Here is an 11,090-nt window from a genome sequence, read left to right on the forward strand (position 1 = left end):
TATAATGTTGGAGTTTTGTGTACTTCACGGTATTTTGCTCCACTACCACCCAAAGTTGAACTATCACAGGCATGTTGAGACAGTGTCACCTGAGGTTAACATAACATAGTGATATAACATATCAATATTAATATTTGCTGCTATGCTATTAGTTTGCAGTGGTGTTTATGTTATTGCGTCTATGTCCTCAATCAGTTTAGATATATTATTCAGTAGTTAGATGCTATAGGAATCTGAAGTCAACACCATAAAATATAATACAAAACAATTCACATATGTTAATTCACCGAATTAGAAGTAGCCTATGTGAAATTACAGAATATTCACCGACACGCATTACATATAAACAGTAAATGTAAGGTAATTAACAGTTGCTGAGTTCTCCCCCTGTCCAACAGCCGGTCAGTACGGAAGCCGAACTTGATCAAACTGATCACCCGGCTTGATTGCACGGCATGCAATCTCTATCACATACCAGCTAGCATACCAGCCACACATATCTACTGAGAACAGTTTGTATTTAGCCACACAGATTTCAGTCATATTTTACTTAATGTTAGATTTTAGAGCGTAACTACACTATTGTCTATAGAAATATAGATTTACCGCATCGGAGTGACCAGGTAAATCCTTTCGCGGTACTTTCAAGATGATGCTAGCTGGTCATGCTACTTGTAGCTGCCGGGTTTTAATATGCGACTGCTCTGTTGTGGATATTAATACCGTCGTTGTTGCTTTGACTACAAACACATTTCTGACAGCAGGACGTGGCGTCCTGATAGTTATGTAAGGTAGCGTTTTGCAGGCTTCTTCAGTGTGAATCTGTTAGGTGCTAAGTATCATAGCGACGCTAAGATAGCTCGCTAGCTGAAAGCGCCAGACTACGTCTGTGCCGTCCGGGCCTCCTGTGGAAAAGGCTGGTCAAGTCGCGATTTATAGTCGGTCTGGCTACTTTCGTTCAGCTGTAACTTACTAAGGGATGGCTGTAGTGCTTCTTCCAGGTTTCATGCAGTCAGAAACGAAACGTATTTGTTTCGTTAGTGCTGTGCTTTGCTACATTGTAATCAAATATTTACAACATTTGCATATATTTTGTGCTACATCAGGATTTAGCTAACCAACTGTAAGGTGTTGCTATTAGTAACGGCAGCATGCGGGTGTATTTCGTTACTGCTTCGTCTACATTACTTCCAACGATACGTGATTTGAGTAGCAGCGTACAGAGTTTTGAGGTTATAAGCAGGGGAATCTGGATGTAAGCAGGGATGTGCATAGAACATGTTTTATAAACAGGTAATGTTTGTGTGCTCTAGGATGGAGTGGCAGCCAGATGAGCAGGGTCTGCAGCAAGTGCTTCAGCTACTCAAGGACTCCCAGTCCCCAGACACAGCAACACAGAGGGCTGTGCAAGAAGTATCCTTACATCTGTCTCTATCTGTGTGTCTTTCTGTGTTTTTGATAGTGAGGGTGGGAAAATACGTTGTGAGATTTTCCTTTCTCCACAACAGCTTGTGAGTTATAGTGAATGACAATGAAAACTGGCTGGTTGCAGCTTGCATTAATTGAGCCAGTGTGATTGAGTGTAGTAATCTATTAAATCTCCACTGTCCAAATTTGAACCAGAAATACAAGATATATGATGTGTGAATGGATGGTTGAGGTCCTTAACCAAACTTGCAGAAATTGGAGCAACTTAATCAGTTTCCAGATTTCAACAACTATCTCATCTTTGTCCTCACAAGCCTCAAATCTGAGGGTGTGTGTGTGCTTGATAAAAACAAGAATACTAACAGTAGAATAGGATTTACTGAATAGCCTTCATTTATTCAGAAAGGACTGATATTTGTTTAGCACTTTGCTTGTCCTCAGCAAATATTACTGTGACTAACCTCCTCCTTCCCATTTGTAAAATTTTGCTCCCTCCTTTCTTCTCAAGACGAGCCCACTCGCTCTCTGAGCGGTCTGATACTGAAGAACAATGTGAAGGCTCACTACCAGAACTTTCCCCCCACCGTGGCTGATTTCATCAAACGAGAATGCCTCAACAACATCGGAGACCCTTCGCCACTTATCAGAGCTACTATTGGTGGGTGTTGGAGTGAGAAAGGGAAAACGGAGAAAGAAAACGCTTGTGTTAGCTGGATTTTCTAGCCAGTGTGAGTCAGGCTGCTATGTAGGTGGTTGACATTTGGCAGGTATTGTGGCTGTGTGGGAGGGATCACTGTATCTTTACAATATTTTAAATGATTGAATACAATGGAGAGTTAACTTATCAGTCCCTCCTGGGTGTTAAAGATAAATGTATTTGTGTCTAACCTTTTAATTCTCCATCATAAAGGTATCCTGATCACAACCATAGCCTCTAAGGGAGAGCTGCAGACTTGGCCAGAACTGTTGCCTCAGCTCTGTAATCTGCTCAACTCGGAGGACTATAACACCTGTGAGGTTAGGCTAACATCCCTGCGCACGCACACGCGCGCACACACACACACACACAGCTTATGTAATGTAATAACATGTAAATCAGATTTATATTTGTCTACTTTGATCTCTTTAACACTCTTGTGTGATTTTTCTCTTCTCTGTGTCTCAGGGTTCATTTGGAGCACTCCAGAAGATCTGTGAGGATTCATCTGAGTTGTTGGATAGTGAAGCTTTGAACAGACCTCTCAACATCATGATCCCCAAATTTCTCCAGTTTTTCAAACACTGTAGCCCCAAAATCAGGTCAGTGAAACACCTTTCTTTTGTTGCGTTGCTTTGTCTCCACTAATCATTCATCTTTCCTCCTCAGCCTTCACCTTTAGGATTTTCCTGCTAAAATAATCACTTGCCTTTTCCTCAGGTCCCATGCTATAGCGTGTGTGAACCAGTTCATCATTGGTCGAGCTCAGGCCCTGATGGACAACATTGACACCTTCATTGAGGTGAGCACTTCAGGATTTCATCTTTGTAGAGCTTTTGTTGTTTCAGACATCTCATATAGCAAATGTTAGTTTTCTAGAATCAGTTTTGTGTACAACTTCCTGGACCTTTTTTTTTACAAAATTGGTGTGTAGAAGTTTATTTTTGACCTTGGAATCAACATCTTAACTCACTGTCCTCTTAAAAGGCTTTTCCAGAGCTTTCATACAGCTCTTCATTTAGGGCTTTGTCATATTTGCTCAATTGCCACTCAGAAACTTGGAACTTGAATTAAGATGTTCCTGGTTTGTGGGCTCTTTTAAAACATATCACATGTAAATGTGGCAAACTATAACAGATTAAATAGCATGTCTTGAAGTTGCTAACCCTTTCCTACTCTTTGCCTTCCTTTTTTGACCCTGCCTGTCATTTCCTTTTCTCTGCCCCCCATTCATCTCCTTGACTCTTTCCTGCCCAGAGTCTGTTTGCACTGGCCGGTGATGAGGACAGTGAAGTGCGGAAGAATGTGTGCAGGGCTCTTGTCATGCTGCTGGAAGTCCGCATTGACCGCCTCATCCCACACATGCACAGCATCATTCAGGTGAGGGTGTGGTTTGATGTAACACACCACCTTAAACAGACAGTTTGGCTCTCCCGTCCTCCTCCTCATTACTTGTTGTTGTTTTTCACCAGTACATGCTCCAGCGCACCCAGGACCAAGATGAGAATGTGGCTCTGGAGGCCTGTGAGTTCTGGTTAACTCTGGCCGAACAGCCCATCTGTAAAGAGGCCCTCTCTGGCCACCTGGTCCAGTAAGTGCTCACATAGCGACAAGACTTGGTTAAGTTGATGAGAATATGATTTTAATATGGTTCCCTGTGTCTTTTTATTTATTTTTTTTCCAGATTGATCCCTATCTTGGTGAACGGGATGAAATACTCAGAGATCGATATTATCCTTCTGAAGGTTAGCCAGCCCCGGACAAATCAAATGTTCCCAGCTCTTAAACCAACACTCTGCCTTCTCTTCTTGTCTTTTGCTGTTTACATTCACCTTTTTTTTCTGTCCTCCAGGGTGATGTTGAAGAGGATGAGACGATTCCAGACAGCGAGCAAGACATCAAGCCTCGCTTCCATAAGTCCCGCACTGTTACTCTACAGCATGAAGGAGGGGAGGGTGAAGAGGGAGAAGACATTGATGAAGACGAGGATGATGATGATGATACGCTGTCTGACTGGAACTTACGTAAGCTACAGCTTTAGTAACGCTCTCTGGTGATCGTGTGGCAGTTCATACTCTTACTCCACTTTCTCAGACTTAGACTTAGTTCCCCCCCCCCCCAACCATAACATGCGCTTTTTCTAATAGATTATTTAAAAAATATTTTTTACTCTCTCTCGTACCCACAGCTTTTCTCATTATGTCTGTAGTTAAGGCTCTCTAATGCTGATGGTGGTCTCACTCCTTCAGGAAAGTGTTCGGCTGCGGCTCTGGATGTTCTTGCCAATGTGTTTCGTGAGGAGCTGCTTCCCCATCTCCTACCCCTACTAAAAGGCCTGCTTTTCCACCCTGACTGGGTCATCAAGGAGTCTGGCATCTTGGTCCTTGGGGCTATTGCTGAGGGTAAGACACGGTACAGGCTTGCTATTGAAATATGGTATTCAGTGACAAGAAAAAGTAAATGAACCCTTTGGAATTGTCTGCATTTATCTGTAACTTAATTAACTACTGACAGATAAATCATTGTATTGTTCTTGTTCTTACTGAACATATTCATACGTTGGAAAACGTATGCGAACCTCTCAGCTGGGGCTGCACGATTAAACATGGGTGTGATTTAGATGCCTGTGTGATCTCAATCTCACGTGACAATGATCCTGTCATGAGATCAAACTAAGCGCTCCCTTTTCCTCACTAAGATGCATTAACCAATAACCGCAACTAATAACTGCAAAGTGACTTATTTCTGCCTCAACTGCTATTTGGCACTAGGTGTACAGAGCAGGCAGAGCAATGTTTGAAAAATGTTTGTGGGGGGGTACAGAATATCTTTCGCAATGTCAAACACGTCGGATTAGTTTTTGAATCAGTCTTCTCTTCCTGTCTACAGCTCATCACGTAATGTAACGTATTCCTGCTATTGATTAGCGCAGCTATCTGAGCTGCAGCTGTAGACTGGTCCAGCGTTCCTCCAGAATGTTGTGCAGGTCTGATCCGTAGCTACCAAAAGCGCTTATTTGAAGTTACTGCAGCCGAAGGAGGTTTGACCAGTTTTTAAACCCAAGGGTTCACTTAGTTTTTCCTCCAGCACTGCAGGGTGTGTCCAGTAAAGACATGAAAGATTATATTGTGACTCTCAAGGTGTGACAGTAGTCTAAGCACAATGTGTCTGTGCATGTGACTTAGCTCAAGCTCAGATCACATTTTATAACTCTGGTAACTCCAAAGTGCCACTGTATTTAAGTGAATTTTTATTTTTTAGAGTGTTAAGTTTAGTTTGTTAACTGTGGGGAGACATGTAAAGTTAAGTGGCAAAGGAACCTTTTCTTGCACATACTGTATAAAGTGATCTGTAATTTGGGACATTAAAATTCTTAATATTTCTGCTGCTGAGGATGAAGAACTGAAATGTTCACATTTTCACAAAAAGGCCATGAGCCAAAAGCTTCACTTTCAGATATCGAATACCATTTTGTCCTTCCAGGCTGCATGCAAGGCATGGTGCCTTATTTGCCAGAGCTCATCCCCCACCTCATCCAGTGTTTGTGTGACAAGAAGGCCCTGGTCCGCTCCATCGCCTGCTGGACCCTCAGCCGTTATGCCCACTGGGTGGTCAGCCAACCCCCTGATGCTCATCTCAAACCGCTTATGACCGAGCTGCTCAAACGCATCCTGGATGGCAATAAGAGGGTGCAGGAGGCGGCATGCAGGTACAGCTCTTATTTTTTCCAAATGTTTGTCTGGCCTCTGTTCTTTATGCTCGCACTGTATGTCCTCCTTACCCCTCCTGTCTTTTTAAAGCGCATTCGCTACCCTGGAGGAGGAAGCCTGTACAGAGCTGGTGCCTTATCTGAGCTTCATTCTGGACACACTGGTTTTTGCTTTTGGGAAGTATCAGCACAAGAATCTGCTCATCCTCTATGATGCCATAGGAACACTGGCAGACTCTGTGGGACACCATCTCAACCAGCCTGTGAGCCCGAAACATACCCAGCCCTGCTTTGTGTGTTATGTAGTGAACATTTTCAACAAAGAAATCACAAGTCAAACTCTCACACTTGTATGTTTTAGGAGTACATACAGAAGCTGATGCCTCCACTGATAGCCAAGTGGAATGAGCTGAAAGATGAAGACAAAGATCTCTTCCCTCTCCTTGAGTGTCTGTCGTCTGTTGCCACGGCACTGCAGAGCGGCTTTCTCCCCTACTGTGAGCCCGTTTACCAGCGCTGTGTCACCCTTGTCCAGAAGACACTTGCTCAGGCAATGGTGAGAGACACATACACTCACTTTGGACTTTGCATAAGTAACTCATTTTTGTGCTGCTGTACATAAATGACACTGTAACCCATCGTAAAAAAGGCAAAGGTTATGTTCACATCTGACCCAGATCGGACACAGGTGCGGGACAATAACAGCTTGGGAGAATAGAGAAAAAGTATCTGCACACTGAACAAAAATACTAGAAGAATAAATTTATTATTTATCCCATCATCCACCTTCTGACCTTTAGTCTTCACTTTGTCCTCAGATGTACAGTCAGCAGCCAGACCAGTACGAAGCACCCGACAAGGACTTCATGATTGTAGCTCTGGATCTTTTAAGTGGCTTGGCTGAGGGACTCGGGGGCCATGTGGACATGCTTGTGGCTCGCAGCAACATCATGACTCTGCTTTTCCAGTGCATGCAGGTGAGGCGAGCCTGTGTGTCTAATTGTATCTTACAATCTCTGGTTGCTTTTTTATATTTTTAATTTGTTGATGTTTTCAGCAGCAGGTGTTCTGTGTGTTTACATTGTTTGTGTTTTTATTGATAGTGGCGGGGTCTACCAGTCCTGTGCTGGATTCAAATTGTATGCATATAAACATGTGCAGTGTTAATGTTATCTCACTGATACAAGCCTCCATGTTCAGTTATAACATCCCTACCACATAATGGCTCTTATTGTGAAGGAGCCACAGGAAGTACACTACTTTTGGCACTTTGATTAAGCAGGTCTTTAACGTTTTGCATGACAGTAATGGAAGAAGAAGGCCAGCCACAGTGAGGTTCAGGATTTTCTTCGGCACAGTTCTTTAGGTCTGCTGACTGTGTTTTCACATTCGTCTTTGTCTCTGTCTCTTTTTTTTCCAGGATACAATGCCTGAAGTAAGACAGAGTTCATTTGCGCTACTGGGTGACTTGACCAAGGCTTGCTTCCCTCATGTCAAACCGTGTATTGGTAAATATCTCACTGTGCTTCTCACTTACACACACAGTCATACAGTACATATAAAATGTCCCATCATACTCCGTTTGGTGTGCCTAATGTGATGATATTTTTGTGCCTCCTTCAGCTGAATTCATGCCAATCCTTGGGACAAATCTGAACCCAGAGTTCATCTCTGTCTGCAACAATGCTACGTGGGCCATAGGAGAGATCTGCATGCAGATGGGTGAGCTGCTGCAAATCTATTTTTATACAATGTTTTTAAATGCTTAAGTGGTTGAATATGAGATGCTGTGTATTGAAATTTGTCTGTCATGAATTAATTTCTTGCTCTGTCAGGAGTCGAGATGCAGCCATACATCGCTATGGTGCTGAACCAACTGGTTGAGATTATTAATCGACCCAACACCCCCAAGACCCTGCTGGAGAACACCGGTAAGTGGCTACACAGATATGTTTATATCTTTATCTTTTTGTGTGTATTTTTCAAAGGGAAGTAGACAAGTATTATTTAAGTGGAATGACAGTTGAAAACAGAGCACACTGCAGTTATGACATTTGTGGGTTCACTTGGAAGAAATGAGTGCAGTTAGTGTCACGATATTGCACACACTCTTGCAGTCTTGACTTGTCTCTTTCCACTTCCCAGCAATCACCATCGGTCGACTGGGCTACGTGTGTCCTCAGGAGGTTGCTCCGATGCTGCCGCAGTTTATCCGACCTTGGTGAGAGACAGTCCCTTCCCGTCCCCTACCCCTTCCAACAAGCCCCTCATGGGCTCCCTAAGGTGACATATAGCACTTTTTCTAACTTACTGTATGTCCAACAGCAGTGGCTTTATAGAGAAAAGGAGCCAAGAACAAAAAAACAAATCCACGCTCGTGCATCTTTGTGGTGTAACTTAATTTATAACATCAGCCGATACGGTCTGCAGTGACAGTTACTGTATACCCACACACTCAGTAGGACATGTAAACTTATCTGTACTTTCAAGACAAGACACATCTGTTGGACACCCCCCCACCCCCCCCCCCCACCCAAATCTTATTTCCATCTTGCTTTTTGTGCGATAATATTACCGTAGAATATCATCGCAGCATTACAAGGACTGCGGTGGTAAAATGCCTTGAACTGACTGGAATCAACAAAGAAGTGAAAATGAAACACTGAAGTCAGTGAGTTTCCCTGAGCCTGGAAAAAAAGACAAACGTTCCTCCTCCATTGTAGGATAATGGCAGTTTGGCTGTTACAATTTATTTTACTTTTTTAAATTGGTTTTAGCATCTTTGTTTTAGTGTATTTAATAGATCTTACAAGTTTTCTCTCATGGACAGTATGAGAGTTGAACTCTTGTGACAGCATTAGCTTTAACAGCTGTTAACTGGTTAGTAATTGTGCGTGGCAGGTGCACTTCTTTACGGAACATCCGAGACAACGAAGAGAAAGACTCTGCCTTCCGCGGAATTTGCATGATGATTGGCGTGAACCCAGGAGGTGTGGTGCAGGTGAGCCACTGTAAAACACACTCTGTATATTTGGCTATACAGACACTCACTTTTTGATCCTTCTCACCTCTTCCTCTTTGTTTCTTCAGGATTTTATCTTCTTTTGTGATGCAGTGGCCTCTTGGGTGAATCCTAAAGACGATCTGAGAGACATGTTCTACAAGGTGAGGGTCCAGGCCATAGCGAGTTCTTGTGGTTTCACAACAGATACTGCTCTTGTTCTGCGGCGAAAATAAGTGAATGTACTGCCCATGACGAGTTTACCACATATAGGCCAAACATTTCTGTTTGGCAAATTTGTGTCAAGTTTACTTTTAAAAGGAATGCAGACAGGAAATGCAGAACATCAGGATTAGCTCAGTATACAGTGATTAGAGGGTTTTATTATATACTCTTGAAACTTATTATACTTTAAGCCAAACTTAGACCAGGCTGGGATACACCGTATAATCCACAGAATTTCTAATAATGCGGTCCCAATGTTTATCCAATGTGTTGACAGTAGAGTGAATCCATATAGGGCCAACTAAAGATATTGATAACGACTTGTTTGTTTTTCTATCATTTGTCAATGCTGACCCTGTAAAATGCTACAATGAGCGGTAGTACGTATATAATAAACACAGCTACACCTCTGCACGGCTCAGTGGGAAGGATTTTTTGTGAATGCAGCCAAAACGCATGCTTCTGTCTGTTCTGTTGTACACCGTGTGTGTGTGTGTGTGTGTGTAGCCCTGCCCTCAAACACACACAGACCTTACACTGGATGCACATAGTAAGCGTCATATTTAAATATACAGTATCAAACAAAATCAGCAGCCCCTTCGTTTCGTTTTCAAAGTTAAGTCATTAACCATGAAGTACACGGACCAACAGATGTCATGATAAGCGTCACGTCTCTAGTACCGGGATTCCAGCAGCTGTGTAAAATGACCAGCAGGAGCAGCACTTTGCTGGGTTTTTAACACTCTGTAAAAGGGACTCAAATTTTTAAAAAGCCACCTTGAAGAAGGGTTAAAACACTGGCAGTTTACCACGGTCTCTGTGTAAATGGGGCCGATATTACTGAAATAATGAGTCAAATGACACCATGAGAATCATAGTGACAAAAACAATCAAATGACTTAAGTTCACTTCAGGTCTATGGAGCACTTTTGATTATGATGTGATTAATTGCAGTTAAAGTAAGAGTTGTTGGGTTCTGGCCCTTTCCACAGATCCTGCATGGGTTCAAGGAGCAGGTTGGGGAGGAGAACTGGCAGCAGTTTTCAGAGCAGTTCCCCCCACTGCTGAAGGAGAGACTGGCAGCCTGCTATGGCGTTTAGATTCTCTACACCCACCCAAGAGGTAACCCCAGACACATCATTATTTAAAATCAAATCAAAGGTATATAAAAGTTTATGTTGAGATTGGACTTCTTTGTGTCTGCTCTGCCTTTTAGATGATCCAGCAGGAGGAGGGTGAATGGGAAACTCATCCATCTGTGTATTGCACTGCCCTGATCTGGGGGGAGGGAGAGGGACGCTATTGGCCGCTCCCTCTGACGGACGGCCGCTCCCTCTGACGGATGCCCTGTGTGTTTGTCCATAGAGGGAGGGTGGTCGGGTGGGAGGGAGGGACAGGGGGACACCTCTAGAATAACTAGGCAGGGACCCAACACAGAAAAACTAACTGGTAGGGACAGATAGAGAGAGACAAAGAGAAGGACATGGAGGAAAGAGAGTGAGTTAGTCGAGGAGAAAGATGCACAGAGAGAGGGAAATCAGTATACAATGGGAGAAAACGAGCTTGAGGAAAGTCTGTGACTTGGTGAGAGGACAGGGACATTGAGATTTTAATGGGATTCTTAAACTTAGGAGTAACATAGTTTGACCGACGTACACAGACTCTCACACAAACACTCACACATGCTGTACATGCAGTACATGGAACCCTGTGGGTGGCACTATTATTTAGACTTTTTGAGACCTAATATGTGTAGTTAGGGACAGACAGGTGTCTAAACTCTGTTCATTTTCTGGGTGATAGCTTTCTTTTCTGGGGAATAGGATTTACTATGAATTACTTTACATCTGTAGTCACTGAATTCTACTTAACCGTAAGATAATCTTGCTATCTGCATCTATGTTTCCTACCTTTATTTTGACCAGAGTGCTGCTTCTTAGAGCTGTCCTTCTATCAGACATATTCCTGTCACATTTTCTATCGATCAAAAAAAAAATCATACATATATATATATATATATATGTGTATGT

At 42.9% G+C, this 11,090-nt stretch overlaps 1 protein-coding gene across 3 annotated transcripts; it reads left to right on the forward strand.

The window, feature by feature from the left end:
* The first annotated feature begins 390 nt into the window (after positions 1-390).
* Positions 391-11,056, forward strand: tnpo2b (transportin 2b). Of its 3 annotated transcripts, none has more exons than XM_020596042.1 (24): positions 391-401; positions 1,314-1,413; positions 1,681-1,756; positions 1,937-2,086; positions 2,339-2,445; positions 2,594-2,727; positions 2,846-2,927; positions 3,383-3,505; positions 3,598-3,716; positions 3,810-3,870; positions 3,978-4,149; positions 4,375-4,527; positions 5,609-5,834; positions 5,926-6,097; positions 6,196-6,390; positions 6,653-6,811; positions 7,255-7,342; positions 7,458-7,556; positions 7,670-7,765; positions 7,980-8,055; positions 8,736-8,835; positions 8,925-8,999; positions 10,053-10,182; positions 10,277-11,056. In XM_020596042.1, the coding sequence occupies exons 2-23, from the start codon at positions 1,315-1,317 to the stop codon at positions 10,158-10,160; spliced, it is 2,670 nt and encodes an 889-aa protein (XP_020451698.1). In that variant the 5' UTR covers positions 391-401; position 1,314; the 3' UTR covers positions 10,161-10,182; positions 10,277-11,056. The 3 variants fall into 3 exon arrangements, with proteins under 3 accessions (XP_020451698.1, XP_020451696.1, XP_020451697.1); XM_020596040.1 differs by lacking the exon at positions 391-401 and adding an exon at positions 408-623; XM_020596041.1 differs by lacking the exon at positions 391-401 and adding an exon at positions 771-791.
* Positions 11,057-11,090: the final 34 nt, after the last annotated feature.

Source organism: Monopterus albus, unplaced genomic scaffold (assembly GCF_001952655.1).
Source record: "Monopterus albus unplaced genomic scaffold, M_albus_1.0 scaffold29.1, whole genome shotgun sequence".
Taxonomy (NCBI): Eukaryota; Metazoa; Chordata; class Actinopteri; order Synbranchiformes; family Synbranchidae; genus Monopterus; species Monopterus albus.

Excerpts from the sequence above, each read along its gene's own strand:
- tnpo2b (XM_020596042.1), top strand. The coding sequence starts at position 1,315 with ATGGAGTGGCAGCCAGATGAGCAGGGTCTGCAGCAAGTGCTTCAGCTA. Across the intron at positions 2,728-2,845 it reads CACTGTAGCCCCAAAATCAG|GTCCCATGCTATAGCGTGTG; the intron begins GTCAGTGAAACA and ends CCTTTTCCTCAG. Across the intron at positions 7,766-7,979 it reads GACCCTGCTGGAGAACACCG|CAATCACCATCGGTCGACTG; the intron begins GTAAGTGGCTAC and ends TCCACTTCCCAG.